The sequence below is a fragment of the Lissotriton helveticus genome, chromosome 1_1 (assembly GCF_964261635.1).
Source record: "Lissotriton helveticus chromosome 1_1, aLisHel1.1, whole genome shotgun sequence".
In the NCBI taxonomy this organism is placed as follows: domain Eukaryota; kingdom Metazoa; phylum Chordata; class Amphibia; order Caudata; family Salamandridae; genus Lissotriton; species Lissotriton helveticus.
Genome location: NC_136057.1, coordinates 760,897,854 through 760,918,718, shown reverse-complemented (window position 1 = coordinate 760,918,718; position 20,865 = coordinate 760,897,854). Strand labels below are relative to the sequence as shown.

The window sequence follows — 20,865 nt, the reverse complement described above, 5'->3', positions numbered from 1 at the left end:
AAAATTTGAGGCCAATTTTAGGAGTGTTAGACCTGTCAGCCTTATTGTGGTCTATTCCAAACGTTGTTTACTTTGCCCTCCACTTTTTGGTGAAATTTGTTTCTGTTGGGCTTAGTTCACTGTTCCACTGCTAACAAATGCTAAAGTGCTTGTACTTTTGCTAGTCCTTAAAACATGGTAGAATTGGCTTATAACTAATTGCATATTTAATTTGCTTGTACGTCCCTAATGAAGTGTTATACCATATAACCAGGGTCTATAAATGAAATGCTACTAGTGGACCTGCAGCACTTATTGTGCCACCCACTTAAGTAGGCCCCCTGAAACATGTCCTAGGTCTGTCATTGTAGCCTTGAATGCAGTTTTAAGCTGACTATTCGGCTTTTGGATATAATCCTCTTGCCAAGTATTTAACTCCTATATAGGTCACCCTTAAGTTATTCCCTAGGTAGCTCTGCGGCCTCCATGAATTTGGATCCTATGTGGCCTAGTTGTCTTGGTCCCCTTCCTGCATCGAAACAACAAATTAAGAGTCTGGGCATCTGGTTTGACTGCAACCTGAACTTTACAGTTCGAGCACGTAAAGTTGCTACTAACTGCTATGATCTTCTTAGGTTGATAAGGAAGATTCTTCCTCTCCTTCCATTTGAAGCCAGGCGTATGCTGGTCCAAGCTCTTATTTTATCCTGGCTGGACTATGCGAATGCAGTTTACTTCGGTGTGCCACAAGGAACTACTAAGATATTACAGATTGTCCAGAATTGCGTGGCCCGCCTCTTAATGAATGTCCCCAAATGTAATTCTGCTAAGTTGGAGCTTAGTTAGCTGCATTGGCTTCCTTTCCAGGAAAGAATCAGGTTTGAGGCAATTTGTATCGTCCACAAGTCCATCTCTGGCAATGGCCCCTCACTGATTCAGTCCATGGTGCAATTATATTGCACCAATAGGACTTTAAGATCCAACAATAAACTACTACTTTCAGTCCCTAGGATCAAACGGTCACGGACGGGAGCTCGATGGTTCTCTTATAACGCGGCCAAGTCCTGGAACTAGCTCCCAGACTACATTTGTCTTGAATCTGACTACCTTAGGTTCAGGAAGCAGTTGCAGACTTTTCTCTTTCCATGATTAGTGCTGAATGATAAAGTGTCACAGGAAGCGCTGGGATGCCCTCGGGTAGCCATGCTCTATACAAGTGCGTATTCATTCATTCATTCATAGGTCAGGGTGCATTGTAATTAAAAGGTTGGACACATACCTTTAAGTTTTGCAGGTCCTGATAGTAAAACATTTCTAAATTGGTATTTTACTACTGTGAGGCCTACATGTCCAACATTGGCTTGCCTTATTACATTTAATAAGTGCTAACATTTGATTGGAACAGGTAAACATTGTGTGCTTGGTGTCTGAGAAATTGTAATTAAGAATCCACTTTAATGGTTATGTTGGATTTTTAGTTACAATTTGTAATGGTTATGTTGGATTTTTAGTTACAATTTTGAAAATGCCACTTTAAGTACGTTATAGTATAAACAATAATTAACCTGGTTTCCTTGTTATTTACACCTGTTTTACTTCAAACAAACCACACTATCTTCCTTTCATGATTGGGTTTATTTAATCAACCTGTTTTTTCATAATTTCATAATTATTTTTTAGGGAAGGAATCTGGCCTTCACATAGCTACACAACCAATTTACAAACATATTTAGATTTAGATATGACACAATTTACATATATATATATATACAAGAAAAACAAATTATGTCCAATGGAAAAGACTGTTACAATACCTCTCACAATACAACCACATAAAGAACAAAACCAGTCGCTGAACCTGTTTTCGCTGGTTGAAATAAAGGAACAACATAAAGGAATAAGATTGATACCTGATAAACACACAATAGTGTTCTAATTAAAAAAAAACTCTTACTTAATTGTTGTACATCAAAAAGAGTTTAATCTTTGTTCCACATTGGTTTTGTTCTTTATGTGGTTGTATTGTGAAAAGTATTGTAACAGTCTTTTCCATTGGTCATAATTTGTTTTTCTTGTATATATATATATATATATATATATGTAAATTGTGTCATATCTAAATGTATATATGTTTGTAAATTGGTTGTGTAGCTATGTGAAGACCAGATTCCTTCCCTAAAAAATAATGATGAAATTATGAAAAAACAGGTTGATTACATTAACCCAATCACGAAAGGAAGATAGCGTGGTTTGTTTGAAGTAAAACAGGTGTAAATGACAAGGAAACCAGGTTAATTATTGTTTATACTATATACGAAGGCCCTACCTGGTTCTGGTCTTTCGGGCCTATCCCCCCTTCTATAACTACTTTAAGTACGTTGGCATTTTCTTGCCCTAAATGTTTGGTCCCTACAGCCCGCTCCTGGGTCACATGACATGGTGCCACGTGGAGTTGGACTTTATTTATGTCTCCCAGACAGCCACACAGTAGAGGACGGGTCATCAACTGGCAGGATGGGGTGCATAGTTGGGCACAGCCCCACATGCACCTGAATAGGCTGTACTCTGCCTACACACTTCTCACCCCTACATTGTACATGCAGCCTGTTTGGGGGCAGGGGAGTCAGGAAACTTCGAACACTTCAAATGGGAATTCTTTAGATACTTCTCCTACTTTAAAGAAGACATCAAGTATAAATATATGACCCTCTGACCCACTCTTCATTTCACTTTACGGACCATCGGAACAACTCTTGGAGGACTGCCTGCTGCTGTGGCCTGCTGTGCACACCACAAGATGACTTTGCTGCACCTGGGAGGACTGCTTTTCTGTCTGAAGCCTGCCTTGAACCCTCAGAGGCCTGCTCTGCTGCTTGAGCCCTGCTTCCTCACCTGTACCCAGGACTACCAGAATGACCTCAAGGACTAGTTTTGTGGCCACCTGTTCAGAGAATCAGAGACAGAAAAACACTTTCCATCTTGAACCAGCACCTCGCCTTGGCCCAAGAGAGTTCTCACCCCCCAAGTGATACCCCTCCAGTCCTGGACCCTTGGCGGTGGCGGTGCTATAGGTGCCCTGATAGCCAAAATCCAAAACTTGGAATTTAGAATTTTATTGTCTAAAAACTGCTCTGAGAGCCTAGGGAAGACAGGGACCATCCTACTTGTCTATCCGCCCAGGTGAACAACCATTACAACGCAACTATTACAACGACATACCATTACCACACAACTAATACAACGCAAGTCATTACAACGACTTGCGCTGGGGGGCGCTCTAGGATAGGGAATAGTTTAATTTACTATCCAACACCTTCCCTACTATCCACGGGGACTGGAGTTGGAATAGTAAATTAAACTACTCACTATCCAGCACCCCCGATCGCAAGTCGTTGTAACGACTTGCGTTGTAAAACTTGCGTGGTAAAGGCATGCGTTGTGAAAGCATGCGTTGTAATGACATACATCCATCCGCCCAATATGCATCACCGGGCGGCCTGACTTTGCGACAGCTCCTGCTATGTTCCGCAGCAGTAAATCCTATTCAGCAGTCTTTCGGAAAAAGGGTTTCCGACCTCCTAAACTCTTGTTGGCTACAGCCTCCAGGTTCATCCCCATGTAGATTGTTGACTTCCGATTAAGTAAGTAAGTCAGAACACAGAAATCTTCACCTCAACTTCCTCTAGCGGCTCCCCAATGTTGATGCTTCCTCCTCAGACACTTCCTTCAGCCATGCCCTGCTGAACTTTGCTGTCCCAGATATTTTTCTTTAAAATTCTTCTAAGTCCAAAGGTGCGCACTGACTGGCCCTATACATATTTATTATCTGACCGTGCTCCATTGCGGTCTGCCATATTTTTCGACTTAGACCTGGTCTTGTGCGAGTAGATGTCCGTGATTGGCGATTTAATCTTTTAGGTGCAAGTTTTTACCTTTAATTTTAAAAATCAAAAACACTGGTTCGGCTAATTGGATTTTTGTATTTTAGTGTCAAATACTTTATGAAAATGCACTCTATTTATTAATTTATGTGGTATTTTTTTGGGTTGTGTTTTCACTTTATTAGTGTTTGTGTGCTGCCTACATACTTTACACATTGCTTCTAAGTTAAGCTTGACTGCTTTTGTGCCAAGCTGCCAGAGTGTTAAGTACAGGTTAATTTAACGAATTTGGTAGTTCTCCCTGACAGTGATTGTGACTGTTGCTTGAACAGGGGTCACCCCTCTTCAACCAACAACCCGATTTCTCACCAGGAGGATTAAGCTTCTCGTTCTGCAAGAAGTTGATGGTGTTGGAATCTTTAAAGCCATCTCCAAAGCCATCATCCTGCACTTGGTGTTAATGCAGTAATGGTTAAAATGTCCTTGTATTTCCAAATTATATTTTGCAAACATTGTGTTTGCTGAATTGACTATGTTGGTCTAATTAACAAATCCAATGTACATTCAATGTTCTTTTTGCTGATTACTACAGCATAATGGTCTGCCAGTATCAGGATTCTTATAGTTTAGAATAAAATGTGAAATGCACCTAGGTAGCAGTACAGATTGCATTACATTCAAAAATAATACTTTCAACATTTAACCCACCAGGTACATTAACTGGACTTTCTTTTACCAAGTGGTTTTAATAATAAACATTTATTTAAGCCATCAGATCAACAAAACTTCACGTTGCAATAGCAGAAGCAGTACCTAAGTATAATATTTCGATCTCTTTTTACAATTTAAAACAAACTTACTTGATACCCTCTCAAATCTAAAGTACTCTAACAAACAACTCCGTAAAAGGTACCCAACTTTGCTCTACACATTATCTGCAATGATACCAAAATACTATTTCGATAAATAGGAACATTGGAGTTCTGAGTCATATAAGTCTAAATAGTTTGCTTCACTTTATCATGAAATTGTTACCTGTGCCTGGTTGGTAGGGTATGCTCAGACGTAAGTCCCTTGCTCACTTTGCCACTGGATTCAAGCAAGCCTGGCTGAAGATGGCTGAAATCCAAGAAACCGGTCTTATGATGCTTGTTTCCGGTCCAGGGAAGGCATGGCTTGGCAGTTCGGGCTGGGCTGTTCCCATGAGGCACAGGGTCAGATTGATTTGCATATGGCCATGTCTGAATTGGGCTGGCAGAGTGGGCTAAAGAACGGTGATGGATTAAACCTAGATCTGTTGACTGGGTGTGAGTGTTTGATTGGTTCAGATGCTCCGTTCATCACCACCCCCTTTTGTACCGCTTGGTTGTGAAAGTAACTTTCTATTGTTGCTAGTTGACCATTTAATTAATCTCCTCTTCTGCCATAAACACATTTTAGTTTTCTATTTCCAGGGGAAAATGTGTTGCTGATTGTTATACCTTGACATATTCATAATTTCACATGGTATTGGTTAACTCTGTTCTCATGCAATTAGCTCGAGATCATTCCTTTATTGGTTGTGGCATTCTCTGTGCTAGTCATACCTTTCATTTTCTCAAATATTTCTATAAATCCCAAACTTTGTTGCACAATATTAGCATATATTTGTATATTCTAGTTTATTGCTATTTCTTTTTTACGAAGTTTGACAATCTTCAATTTTTAAGGAGTCCAGTATAGCCTAAGTTGCTGGCATGTCAATATAGACTATAGTTATAGAAATTAGGACACTTTCCTGTTCATGTTTAGTGATGTTTTCCCATAAGTCTGCTTTCTAATTCTCTAAGCGTTTTGGAAACACTCTTATGGTTTTATTTTCTTCAAAAATTCAATATTAAACTCAGCTTACAAGTTCCCCTGAATATTCTCCTAACTTTAATTCCTAGCTATATTTCTTAATGCCCATTCCCTCAGCTTTCAAAAACTTCTTTTGAACGGTCTTAAGTTTTGCACCAGATTATAATTTCCATTTGCTTACTTCCACTATAAATTTCTGCCTAATTTAGCTATCGACTTTCCTTGTTAATTGTAAGGGTGGTACGGATAAATGTAGTCATTTTAGCACTTTTCTTTAAAAAAAATATTCAATAGGTTTCCTTTAGACACTTCTTTTAGACCTGACTCATTATGGGATATCATCTTCCCTTTCTCAGGAAAAATCGACTTGTCTACCATAAAATGAACTATTCATTCTTCTTCCCAACATTTGGTAAACAAAACTCATCACCTCTACTAGGTATCGGCAATAGACAGTTACTTCCTATATTCCATATCCAATTTTCAAAACTTAAGTGCAGCATATTAAAATATGAATGAATAAATAATACTGATCCATGCACTGTTGCAGATGTATACATTTTTCTTTATTGCCATTTAAATCAATATGTGCTTAACACAAAGATCCAAAGTAAGCAAGATGCAATATTCTATGTAATTGTTTCTTTATTAAGTATTGGTTCCATATTATATTTTACCATTCCACATCTATATTTAACTATCATCAATTCAAAACTGCTACTTGATTTTCTGTAATATTTTCTTTGGTTTATACATATAAGTTATAGATAACTAAAACTCAAGAAGGAGGGTTTTAACCTGATGTGCGTTGGTACGGAGTTCCAGATTTTAGGGGCATCGCTCAAGCAAGGGCGTGCCAGAGTTTTTTTGTGAGTGAGACAAGCAGTTTTGCAGCTGCATCGGGCTTTTGTCTGGAGCAATTACAGTTCTTTCAGGGCAAGGGGAGATGTGGTCATATTTGTTTAATCTTGTAACCATTCTGGCTGCTACATTGAGAGTGGTTCTGAGGGGAGCAAGGTGGGAGTCAGTAGCTCCGGTTAGGGTGGTGTTCCCTTAGTGTAGTCTAGATTACACTACAGCTTGGGTGGCGGATTTGAGCTCAGTGAGTGGTAGGAAGAGTTTGATTTTGTTTCAGGTTGTAAATGACACTCTGCGTTGTTCTCTTTATGTGCTTTTTTATGGATAGTTTGGGGTCCAGTGCGTTTCCTAGAGATTTGACGTAGTTAGCTAGGGTTAGATTCCAGTTAAGAGCATCCATGGAGTTTATCCCATTTTACATTTGCGGTGTGACACTTCTGATTTTGATTTGAGGAGAATTTGGGGCTTGTGTTGGTTGAGTTTTAGGTGGTTACGAGATAGCCAGGGTCGGACTACTTTGAGGGTGGAGTTTGGCCGTGCATGTTTTCTAGTGAGGAGATTTCCATGTATAGCTGGGTGTCATCTGCATATAGATGGAAGAGGATGATTGCGTCATTGAGGATGACGGTGAGGGGTTCCATGTAGATATTCAACAGAGTAGGCGAGAGGACTTAGCCTTGCGGGGCTCCCTGGGTTATTGCCAGTGTATCAGGGGTCTGGTTGCCTATTTTTATTTGTTGAGACTGATTTTGTAGGAAAGATGTGAACCCCCCCTCACCACCAATCCTTTTCTGGAGGGAGTCTAGGCGGAGCTTGTGATCAACCTCTTTTTTCAAATTGAAACAGGGCATTGGGTCCCAAGCAGACCCCTTTTCCTTTTGCAAATTAAATGCTACTAGTGGGCCTGCAGCACTGATTGCGTCACACACACAAGTAGCCTTTCATTCATATCTCAGGCCTATCACTGATGGGCCTGTGTGTGCAGTGTACTGCCACTTTGACTTTGCATTTAAAACTATTTGCCAAACTTGAAACTCACCTAGGGTAGGCCCTAGGTAGCACTGGAGGACATGTGCTTTTAAGTTGTACATGTCCTGGTAGTGACAAACAGTTACATTCATGTTTTCACTGCTGTGAGGCCTACTCCTCTCATAGCCAGCATTGCGAATTCCTTAAAACACTTTTAAGCTGTAATTCCTGATTAGAATGGAGTAGCTAAATCCTGTTGCTTATCTTTGGAATGGTGATGCTAAATTCTCTTTAGTGGTAAATTAGGATTTGCCATTACTATTTTTGTAATACGACTTTTAGAAAGTGGACATTTCTCTGCAGCCTATCTCCAATACATGTCTGAGCTGGGTGACAGCTACACTTTGTGCATTTCCTCTAAACGGCCACAAACACAGGAAGGATGGGTGTGACACAGGACTCATCTGTATTCGGATAGCCTTCATGGGCAGGAAGGGGGAGAGGAAGCTCACACATACATCTGTATAGTTTGTGTCCTGTCCCCACCCCGCCACCCCCACAGATAACCTGGTAGACAGGGCTGGGATGGAAGGGGCCATGTCCTCTTCAAGGAGCTGCTTTGGAGTTACTCCCCACTTCAAAGGCACATGTGGATTAAGTATTGGGGCTTTGACCCTACCAAATCAGCACACTAAAGGGCCTGGGAAGAATCTTCAAGAAAAGACTGCTGTGCTGTAAGGATTGCCACTAGCCTTGGCTGACTGTTCTGAGGAACCGCTTCTCTGCTTTGCTGAGCTGCCTTGCCACCTGATGATCTCTTTCCTGCTGAGTACAAGGACTGGACCCATCTCACTTGAACACAGAGTGACTTGAATGGCTTTCTGGCTTGCCTCCTCTTTTCTGAAGTCTCAGGTACACAAAAGACTTCCTGTAAACCTGATGGTGCTGCTGGACTCTGCCATATGTGAGTCCTACCCCTGCCTGTGGAACCCCCTTCATTCCTGGGCCTCAGAAGTTGGGTCTGCAGCTGATTTCCCACAAAAGTGACGCATCGTCACCACTGTATGAACCAAACATTGCTCTTTGACGCCAATGAAGAGGCTGATTGACAACAGTGGTTCCACAGCGCTCAGCGTGGCTCAACAACAACGCATTACCTGCATTTCAAAGGAGCTTGACGATGATGCAGTGACCCGACTGCGTGGAAAAGATCGATGCATCATGCCCTCAGCGTTGATGCTTTGCTTCATCAAAGGTACTTTTTCAGCTGGACTTGCATGACACTATTATCCGGCCTGCCCTCCATTGCAGTAGACCTGAACTTTGGCTTTACCCCAGCCCCTCGTGACCTCAAGTAACTTGTTAGCGCTATTTACCTATAAGCACAGTTTTTGCATTTATTCTTTAAAAATAAATATCTTGACTTCTACTGATTGGATTTTTGTTGTTCTAGTCTGTTTTTTTTTTTAGATAACTATTCTATATTTTCCTAAACCTGTGTGGAATTTTTTATGGTGTTTCCATTGTGGTACTGTGTGTGATTGTGTGTGTGTTGCACAAATACTTTAAACATTGCTTCTTACCTTAAGCTTGCCTGCTCTGTGCGAAGCTACCAGAGGGTGAGCACAGGCTAATTTAAAGTGTGTATCTAGTTAACCCTGACTAGGATTGTGGTCCCTAGTTGGGCAGGGTGCAGACCTCTGCCAACTAGAGACCTAATTTCTAACACCTTTGAACATCTCTAGATGGAAAATGAGATGTCAGCACCACAGATGTATGAACATTTACAACTGCGTCATGCATTGCAGCCACAGATAACTGGAAAGAAGAGACTGAAAAGGACTTCCCATTAGAGAGGATCCAATTGGCTATAAGAATTATAACCAAGGCTGTTTCATATACCCACAGTGCACTAATGGCAAATATACAGATCAGTTTAGTCAGGTTAAGGGAAAATTGGCAAAGGAATATGGGAGAATTGGATGACCATGATTGAGAAGACATGCTTAGATTTCCAAAAGAGGTGTCAATAAGAACTAGTTTCTGCCTCATTCAGATGAAAATACTGCACACAATGTATTATAGCTGTACATTACTATGCAAAATATTCAGAGTAGGAGATAGTAAATGTCTACGAAATGTGACCATATACTATGGGATTGCCCCAAAATTAAAAAATATTGGATATGTGCCGAAACTAAGTCTGTGAGGGAGACATCCCTTGGACTGTTGGAGATTTCAAAAAATATGGACGCAACAAGCTAAAAATGAATACAGATCAATCTGAGTTTCACTATAGCAAAAGAAGATATCACCTAAAAATGAAGAAGTGAGATAGGCCCTATGCTACCTAACTGGGAGACGGGTATGGAGGCCTGTATAGTGATGGAAAGGGGAATATATGTGGGCGTGGGCATCCCAAGAAATTCAAAAGGATCTCCGGAAGATAGACATTGGATAGAGAAGGAGCAGAGTATGGTGGATAATGCACTCATTGGATTCACAAATTGAAATTGTTAAACAATCTATCCATGTGACAGCAGAAGTGATGCCAGAAAGTTGCTATATGAGGTTCTCAAATGATTTGGGATTAATAACCAAATGTATACACTGCTGAAGCATTTTTGGTGTTCTGTTGTCATACCAAAAACTAATAAAATAACATAAAAAAAATAATGCAGCACATGTAAAAACTTAAAGTTACTATGTCCTTTCAGTGACTAACGCCCAAAGCGATTTGCACTGTAATATGGCTGGCTGGCCCATAGAGAAACACTGAGAAGAAATATTAGATATTAATTTTACTATCTCTGGAATGGGACCAGCTAGGTATATGATTAACTCACTATTTGTAATATTAAAAGCCCAACTTAATGCTGAAGTCGATTTGTAATAAATATTAAGGAAAAGTAACTTTTAGAAAGTTACTGTGAGAATTTGGGTTGTTGGTTGACAGGGATGTGAGTCCTGGCCAAGCAACAGTCACGATCCCTTGCAGGGTGAACCACAAAAAGTAATTAAATTAACCTATGCTTAAATCTGAGTAGCTTGGCACAAAAAGCAATCAGGCAGTGTGGAAAGTATGTGTACCTAACACCTAGGGCCATTGCCCCCCACTCTGAAAAACCCCAGAGGATGGCGGCCCCTGACCTTCACAGCACGGTTCGGTTATAAGTAGTGGATTGGGCCGGGGCAGTGCTTACCTTCAGCGAAAAGTTCTTCTGAGAAGGTAAAGTTCAGCGCGGCAAGGCTGCAGGAGGTGTCTGATGAGGGAGCGTCGTCATTGGATACTCTTGGGTCAAAGCTGTTGTGAAGATTTCTACTTTTAGACTTGGTAGAAATGATAGGAAGAAATCTCTAGTGGGATGTGGCAGAGGGCTGCCATTAAAAACAGTTCCACAGGGCCAGTTACCCCTTTGGCGAAGGACCGCTGAAAATAATTTGTTGCTGCAGAAGGGAACATAGCGGGAGAAGCCATAAAGTCAATGTGACCGGCGATGCACCTCGGGTGGATTGGTGAGCAGGTTGGTCCTGGTCTGCTCCTGGTTCTCAGAGCAGTTCCCACTTTTGGATTTTGGCTATCTGGATAACATTAGCACCACTTCCGTGGGTCCAGGACTGGAGGGGCACCACTTAGAGGTCCAAGAATCACTCAAGCTGGGTCAAAGTGCAGGTTCAAGATGGAGGAATCCTTTTGTGTACTTTTACTTTGAAGAGGAGGCCAGTAAACTAGCCCATATGAGTCACTCTGGAGGTCCTGGGGCAGTTGAAGATCCAGTTCGTGTACCCAGGAAGAAGGTAACAGAGCAGCAGGACAACAGGGCAGCAATCCGGCAAGGCAGCAGCCCTTTAGAGCAGCAGTCGAGTAGAGTGGGAGCCCTCACAGCAGCACAGCAGTCCTTCTTCCTGGCAGAGTATCCACAGGTCCAAAAGTGTACTGAAGGGTTGCTACCTGTTGTCTCCTTTTTATACTGAGGTGCCCACCTTCTGGTAGGTGGGAAAAGCTTCAAGACAGCAGCAATGAAGTTCATGGAATTTCCTGCCTCAGTTCCTATCTGGCTGCAGTGACACTGTGAGGTTGTTAGACCCTTTGTGTGAAGGTTGGGCACAGGCTATTCAGTTGTAAGTGGGGCACTGCTCAGCTCCACCCCCATCCTGTCAGCAGATGGCCAATTCAGGCACATATAAGTCCTGTATTGTGTGACTGTCTGGACATCATTCTCAAAGTCTATCAATTGCAACCAGTCATGTGACCCAGGCCAGGCTAAGGGCACTAAAGAACTAAGGGCACAATAGTGTCAACTTTTTAAAACTGTTATTTTAATAATGTTAATCAAAAACCAGACTTTAACATTAAATAGCATTTTTCATTACAATTCCAAAGACGCCATACATGACATAGCTACCACCTTCTATTTGGTAATTATGGTTTATTCAATGTAACAAGACATCCCCTATGCTTTCCCTTTGGAGTGGTAGGCCTCACAGTAGTGAAAAATGAATTTAAGAGTTTTTCACTACCAGAATATGTAACTTAAATGTACATGGCCAACCTCTAATTACACAGCACATTGGCCCATGGGCTACATGGCCTTCCTATGAATACTTTGCCTGTGGTAGAACATAAAATGACTGGACCTGCTGCCTTTGACCATGGAGGAGTTGTAAAGGACTGGGCTTGCTCCCCCTTTTCCTCAGGACAAAAAAGTGTGTTGCAAGGGTCAGTTGGCTGATGTGTGTGGCTACATAGCTATCAAAGGCTACAAGATGCTTTTTCCTGAATTTCCTAGTTGCTCGGTACCAACTTCACCTGACATGGACAATGCCACTGGCCTCTGCTTGAGTGAGTCTCTGCGGCGAAGATGATCTAAACCCTACCACTGATTATCCAGCTGAGCTCAGAAGAATCGTCCCTGTTAATTTAGGTAGACCCATCAATTAAAGTGGTCTATTGTGTGGCTGCTGAAAGAAATTTCACATGGCATCAAAGGCTAAGTGCAGGCTGAGCAGCTGTTAGAGAGCTAATACAAATTAGCCCCTGGAATCTTTAGGCAGGGTAAAGGCTACTTTAAAAAAGTTTATTTTCTTTAATACTTATTTAAAGTCTGAATTCATCATTGAATTGGATTTTAAAAACTATTAAAATAGTGGTTTCATTATGTTTCTACATGGTCAACACTGAAGATAGCAATAATAACATTTTAATCTATACTTTGGTTTTCTATGTAGAATAGCCTGGCCTGACACACTGAAAATAGATTTAGGGGCCTTGTCACTGTAGGGAAATGGTGACATTAATTTTCCACCTGTCTAGTTTTTAAATACCTTGCACCCTACCTTGTGGGTTAGAACGGCCTACATAGGGGTGACGTATTGATACATAAAAGAAATAGCTTTGTTTGTTTAATGTTTTGACAGGTCTCACTGCGGGCTTAGACTGCAGCAGTCAGGCTAGAATGGTAGGCCTGAAGTCATGTTTTTTATGCCTACTCTAGATGGTACGATAGGTGCTGAAGTCCACAGGTGGCATTTAACTTCCTGATCCTAGGTGCCTTTTCCACACCACATACTAGGGACTTATAGGCAAACTAAATGTGTCAATTAGACATAAGCCAATTTAACCATGTGTAAGGGGTGAGCACAGGCACTTTACTCCTCGCTAGCAGAGGTAAAGTGCAAGCATTCAAAAGCCAGCAAAGCGAATAGGGCAAAAATTGGGAGGACATCACACCAAAGTGTTATGAATCCCAATGTACCCCAATCTAGGCCTGGGTAGTCACGTAATCTTTCACCTACTTTTACCCTGCCATTGTACTACATAACGAACGGTTCTAGTGCTGACCTTTTACCTAGTTAGGTGCTGCATAAATGTGTAGTTTTCTCTGTAAACTAGCCTCATTCATTATGCATGAGGATTCTCAGAATCACAGCAGGATTACCATCTTCTGCATAATAACTCTTTATAAGGGTCATCAATATCTTCATCCTTGGCCGACATGACACATCTAGGTAGAACCCCTGAGGGTACCTTTTGGTTATATAAGCACCACATCTACGCTGAGCAAGCTACAGGAGGAAGACGTCCATGCTCACACGAGATGCTGAGGTCCCTGCACGCAGACACTCCAGCAAGCAGTAGTCTGCCATCACTCGCGTTGTGTCCAACTCAAGACCAAGTTGGGGTCTTTCATTCTCTCACATCAGTAGGGTTAGCTCTATCCTAGGGGGATTATTGGCTTTACACCTACATACATGCTAGGTACATTTAGGAACATCTAGTTAGGGTTAGCATCGTAGGCGTACACATTACTACTGTCATGTATCTAAATACCTGCATATATCCATTGTTTTAGCACTATGGTAGAATTCTACCATCTATTTACTTTGCTGGCACTTTTAACCATATATATATTTGCTTTTGTCATATGGTTGTTGCAGCAAACGTTTTTTACACTAGAGTGACGCTGGTTCAATATATACTTATTATAAACATACCCATAGTTTTTATTCTATGTATCTCTCTGAGACACAGTGAGCAGGAGTGACTGAGCGAAAAGTACTGTACTGTTTCCATAATCCCTGAGGGGTCAGGGTTGGCATGTTCGATAATTGCCAGCAACTATTTGCTCCTTGATAAGAGGAGTTCATAGTGGCACTGTGAGCTAGCTATTCTACAGGTGAACATATCTGGTGGGGGTGTCTGGAATCAGTCAGGACACCAATCCCCTAGTTTATGTTGTCTACACACACATATCCTATATAGAGTTATAGGAACTACATAACAAAACAGGGTCATTTCCTACAACCATGCATATATAACATGTTTTAAAAGCTTCTGTTGTTAAAAAATATTGATTGTTTTGCTATATAAATTCTAACCTAACCTTTTACATGTCTGTTTTTTCAGATATTTTTGATGAACTGATCATTTTGTCAATTAAATGTGCACAAGGACAGCTCTAATCAGAAGAAAAATGTATATTTTAATAAGTCAACTCTTTGCAATGAGTTTCATCACTTGTTTGGCAGGTAAGATAACCTAATTTATCATGAAAATGATTGTGATTCCAATGCCTTTCATCTCAAGGTTAACAGTAACATTTGTACCACATCAAATACTTTCTGAAGTTTAACAACTGCTTGTAGCAAATGAAGATGGAAAACAGTGTAACCTTCGGCGAAAACACACCAGGTGACCAAGACAATGGTCATCCAAATTGACCTTACCATTATTTCCACTGCCCTCTTGGTCTTTGATTGTAATTATGTATTCATATTAAAATAGCAAAGCTTGCACAGTGAGACTAATAGTTTCAAGAAGCACTCAGTGCTCACAATATTGTAGGTGTTTTCAAAGTTAGCATGTCCATCTCCGGGAGCAGTTTTGAGAAACACAATGGGAAAAGGATGTTGTATGGAAACTGCCAATAAAATGTGTATAAACATAAGGAAAAGCCATGCAATATAGTCTAGGATGTGCCATGATAAAGAAACCCTACCACTGATTAGTTTGTAAACCAATACATTGTATAAGAATTGTGTTTTAAAGTTTGTGAAAACATATTTCTGAGAGTTTACTCCAAAAAATGCCTGCATGAGGTAATAAGATTTTAATTTTAACATATATTGTGCTGTTCTGCTTTGCTCAAACATAGAAAGACAGTGCCACCATGTGGTGGATTGTTAGAAATGAGTGGCAGTGTTCAGAAACAAGTGCTGGTGTCAAACAGAAGGCAAACACTGTTACAAAATAAGCACCGGCCTTAGTGACAGACAAATGACCTGATTGCAGCCGCGGCCCGTGGAGGGAGTTACGGTGGGGCAGGGAGGCGGGGAGGGGGAGGGGCAGGGTGGAGGGTGCAAAAACCGGCATATGGATAATTGCAGGTAAGTAAACAATTTAAATAATAAAACGAATTGTTTACTTACCTGCAATTATCCATATGCCTGTTTTTAGCACCCTCCACCCGGCCCCTCCCCCTCCCCGCCTCCCTGCCCCACCGTAACTCCCTCCACGGGCCGCGGCTGCCTGATTGTCAGCATTTACTGATAATATGGTGGCAGTTGTCAACCTGTACCTTAGAAGCAAAGGTTTACTCACATGACCCTAGAATGATCCAAACCTCTGGTATTTTTGTTACGGTTGTACTTGGCAAACATTTTGTTTCTTTTGAAAGGTAATGTGAGAAAGTGTTCCTATCTGGGTGTCTTCAGTGCTGCTGTTTCCTTGACACTTATTCCTCAGGTTTGATGTCATAAGGATGGATCGTCTTTAATGGTGGATTGAGTTTCTGAAAAGGAGCTGCAAGTTTTCTCATGCAATCCCCACTGGAGTCATATGTGAACTACAGTCTGCATTTACCAAACCCACATACATGGCAAAAGTATAAGACTGCTGAGAGCACCACCGTGTACTGGCTGGGTAGAAGTGTAAAGGTGCTGCAGAAACACATGACAACACAAATGCCTTTTCCATGTAGAAAACCCTATTTTATATTATAATAAGTCACCCCTAATGTATGCCTGGCAAACCCAAATTGAAAGGTGCTTGATGTATAAAAAGAGGCACACTACATATTTAGAATGTGTGCTCTCACAGTGGCTGAAGGCTTACTAGCTATTTCCACTGTGTAGGTTAAGCCACATTTTCCTTAAGACAGGCCTAAGTGTGATCATAATATTTATTTTCTATATTATGCTTGCAAAAGTATAAATCATTCTAAGTTGCTTTCAATTTAATGATCATATATACTTTAAACTCACTTAGCCAGAACTGTCTTTAAAAAAGCGTTGCCACTCATCACACCTCCAGAACTGGAATACAAACCCTTGGAAGAGAGAGTCAATGATCCTAGGTTAGAAGACAATACCATACCTCTGAGCATACAAAGAAGAGATCTGTGTTAACTATTGGCCATTTAACAGAACTAGAAATCTGGGAGGGGTGCAGTACAGCTGCTATAGCAAAGGAAAGCCTGGATAACTTATTTCTTTCAGATGGAGATGCTAGAGAGGGCTTCTCCTGTACCTTATTATGTCACTTGTTATATAGCCAATGGATAGACAATCTCCAGCCACAGTGAGAGATAGAACTTGTTTGGACCCTGTCAGGTGTGAAGAGCACTCATCAAAATAGTTGGAGAGAGGCCTTGCTGGTGGCAGAAGGGTTCTCCCATTTGGGAACATGGCTTCCTGGGTAATTTTTAAGTAAGAGGAAGTACTGCAGAAGGAGGTAGGTATACGGCAAAAATTGAAGCCAGGATTTGGTAGGGAAAAGTCTCCAGTCACTGGCTAGTGCACACAATAAGAATGACACTTCACCACCACCACTTAAGAACATTCATAGACTCTGAAAGTCTACATGAGAAGAAGGCTTCTCTGCTGGGAGAAAGAATACTTCACACTCATGTTGACTTGCTAGAACAAGAGGACTGAAACACAAACTACTGATTCCTACTGGCACCCAGGACTGGAACGTCTCTCCGAGAGTCAATTAGTTGGCTTCCTACAGGTACAGATACAGATACAAAAAGCTGAAGGATTCCTCATTGTAAAAGACACTAGCTGCCTAAACACCTGCACTAAATAGCAAAGGGGTTAAAGAACTGAGCAGTAGGAACTTTTCGCGCAGTTGGAATAAAGTGGGACATCCTCCTCCAAATGACTGCAACATGGTGATGAGACTTGCCCAGGAAGGTTACACCCAAAGAGGGCAAGAAAAACCTGTTAATCCTGCTCTGAGCTTTTTTCTGCACTGACGATGGGTTCAGTGGGAACTCATGGTAAATGTTGCTTGACTCGCGGAACCCCACTCATTGAAAGATTCTAAGAGCCAGAAAGAGACTAAGGCCAATATAAAACATTTGCCTTGGACTAGGAGGCATATCTGTCTTAATCATAAAGTGACCTCAGGAGCTGCACTTGTGCTCCTCAGAGCTATTGGCACCAAAACCAGTGGCTTCAACAGGAGCTCAGTAAAGACATATTTGACTTCAAGGGACTCTATCTCAGCCTAGGACCTTGCTTTCCTAAATTATTCCAGCTTCCATTTCAGAAACTAAATCAGAAGTGAAACCTCTGCTCCATCTTCATCAGCCTGAAATCACACTTAGGTATAGATTATCTATGATTAACTGTTATTTTTCAATGTCGCTTTACATTTGCTAGAACTTTAAAAATTCATACATCTAGTTCCTCATAACCTATTTTCATGATTTTGTCATGATGACAACAATCAGCAGATCTATTTAACTGCCTTTCACAGGTCCACCTCTGGATGAACAACTCAGCCCTAAAATTAAATGGGACAAAAACCGAAGTTCTGCTCCTCGGTCCAATAGGGCTCTCACTCTCCCCGAACATCTGGCCAGCCTGTATGGGCCCCCCCCTGACCCAAAAGTAGAGGTAAAAAGCCTAGGGGTATGGCTCGACTCGGACCTCTCATTCACTGCGCAGGCAAACAAAGTAGCCGGGACCTGCTTCGGGCTCCTGAAATCACTGAGGAAAGTCCTGCCCCTCTTGCCCTTCAACTCCCAAAAATTGCTTATTCAAGGCTTGATAATCTCAAGGCTTGACTATAGTAATGTGATTTATCTAGGTGCCCCGGAGGCGACCCTCACCAAGCTTCAAAGAATCCAGAATACTGCGGCCCGGATTATCACAAACACCCCTGCTAGAACCTCCGCCAAACCTGCCCTCAAACTCCTCCACTGGCTTCCCATAAGGGAGCGGGTCAAATTTAAGGCCCTGTGTCTAGCTCACAAACTACTTCAAAAGCAAGGCTCCCCCGCTCTCAGTAAACTGATTACACCCTACAGACCCACGAGATCCCTTCGGTCGGACACAGAAAACCTCATCACCACTCCCAGATTTAAGAAAAGCCGCTCAGGCGGAAGACGCTTCTCAGTCCAAACTGCACACCTTTGGAACTCGCTCCCCCGCGACCTGAGACTTGAAACACGGTACCTTCACTTCAGAAAGCGGCTCAAAACTCATCTTTTTCCCCAATGACTCACGCCTACTCTAAACAGTTATCCCCTGCCCCCCCCGTTCCTTCTTTAACCGTCCTGAACCAGCCCAAACCAAAGAGATAGGGTGCCTAGCGCTGGGATACCTTATGGTGACTATGCGCTCTACAAAAATAAATAATAATAATAATGATTTTGGTATCACTTTGTTTAATAATATTTTTTCTAAATTGGTTTGGGGATTATAGTGTATTACCTTCTTTACTTTAAAATTGCTAGTTAAGCATAAAGCTAAGATGTGCTTCTTTGACAATTTTCTGCTGCTTGTGCTATAACTACCAAGGGTTGAGCATTTCCTCTAATAACTGTATGTTGGTCTACCCAGATGGTGTTTATTTACTTGGTAATGGTTACACCCTTCAAAATGACTAATCCAATTACTGATACTCTGGAATTAAAATGGATTAAAAAGTATCCTGCGAAGGTGCAGTCAGTCCTGCCAGTTGGATGTTGACATGTTGCAGAATAACCAAGCACACAATGTTTTCCACAAATCAAATTCAGTAACATGCATCTTACATAACTGCACTCACCCTTAAGAGCTTTACTATAGGACCTATGTAACCTAAGGTAAAAACAAATCCTAATGTGTACGGTGGAATGATGAAACCTACCAGCGAGTTTCCCATATAAAGATGTTATGGAATTTGCAAAGTGAGTATATTGAATAAATTAAGACAACTTGCAGATTATGCTAAAAGATGTATCATGGAAACGTAAAAAGTGTGATAAGGGGAGCAATATGGAAAGAGTGCTACGACACGAGCCTTAAGAGGTCACAAATCCCCCATTCTACAATGCCCCTTTCCTTTTGTGCTGCGAAATGCACCATTTGCTATGGAATGTCCCAAAACAATATTGTAGAAAATCCCAACTTTCCTCTAAATTGGTCTTTATACCCTACCATATTTTGAAATGTGTTACTAGACTGAAATTATTAAAATGTACCATATTTCTCTCAACTTTCCAGGTGTCACTTAGGAGGAACCAACAACCATTTCAATGTAAAGAGCACTTTAAATACCTCCAATGTTTGGCCAATGTTGGTGGCAGAATGTATTGAAATATATAGTTTTCTACTAAATGCCTCAAGGCCCTTGGGGTAGAAACCTTAAACCTCCTTGTAATATGGTATAAAAATATGATCTAATATCCTTCAACTTACCCTATTTGTCGCTGATTTCCAAATGTCTGCTAGGTAGAGCCATCAACTCCCTTGCAGAATGTTTTTACATCCTTACAGTTGTTTCAAATGTGTTTAGAAAAAGTGTTCTGAAGTCACATGCAAATTAATAAACAAGTCTCGCTATCATTCGTATCCCAATCCTATTCCCAGCAATAATAAAGATTTCTATGGATTACTATGCAAAAGATGCTATTTTCAAATAAAGTAATGCTTACAACTCTTAAGTATGATCAAATGTCGGTAATGTCACTTACTTGTTTTGGGCTCTGCAATTTGTCTCTACTCTAAATGATACCCAAAATACTGTTAATTACTGCTAATGTATATCTATAAATGTAGTGCATTGTTTTTGTGAGAGGACTGGTTAATGTTGCAAGTTTTTTATTTTACCAAAATAGCTATTCACTATAAATTATTTAATTTTGTTTGTTGTTTCATGTTTCCATTGACGCCGAAAACGGTTTTCATTGTACACAAATTACTGTAGACCCTGTACTAGAGTACACAGCATACGGATTTCACTTAAAACAAGCATTTGCAATGCAATAGGTCTCACATTTGCTAGAGTTAGAGTTATTGGTATTGTAAAGGACAATGTCTTTTATTTATTTTTTTGGTTTAGAGTCTAGTGGATGTATGTTGCTTGGATTGGAATTAAATGGTTTGAATTAAAATTGTTAGTTGTGGATTTGTGTGGGGTGTAGTGTATTTTTGTAGTGGAATTATGAGACATGGTGACTAGATAGGGGTGAGAGCTGCCAAGAACATATAGAAAGGAAGATAGAGAGGGATAGGAAGCTGAAGAGAGCCCAGGTTTAATCGATAGAAATGTTCAAAAGGTATGGGTAAGAAATTGTTTTTGAAGATCTGAAGTGAACTAAAATCAGAGTGGATAGAAGAGTGCGTGAGAGAACGAGAGTGAGGTGTGATATGAAGGGGCACCTAGAGGGACGGGGGAGGCGAGAGGTGGACTTTAGGGAGTAGTGGAATTGTGAGATAAGAGGGGGTAGTGAGAGAGGCAGTGGCAAGCGTGACACAAATATGCATATGTGTTCTCCAGATGACTTTTGTGCATGGTGTGCAGTTAGTCTAAGCAGAGCAGACTTAAAATCGTAGGGGCTTATTT

At 41.1% G+C, this 20,865-nt stretch overlaps 1 protein-coding gene across 1 annotated transcript in view; it reads left to right on the top strand.

The window, feature by feature from the left end:
• Nucleotides 1-20,865, top strand: part of CNTN1 (contactin 1) — a 664,003-nt gene that overhangs the window by 84,474 nt on the left and 558,664 nt on the right. Inside the window, exon 2 of the mRNA XM_078674301.1 lies at nt 14,434-14,555. Coding sequence (XP_078530427.1) covers nt 14,468-14,555 — 88 coding nt within the window. The 5' untranslated portion in view covers nt 14,434-14,467. The remainder of the gene's footprint in view (nt 1-14,433; nt 14,556-20,865) is intronic.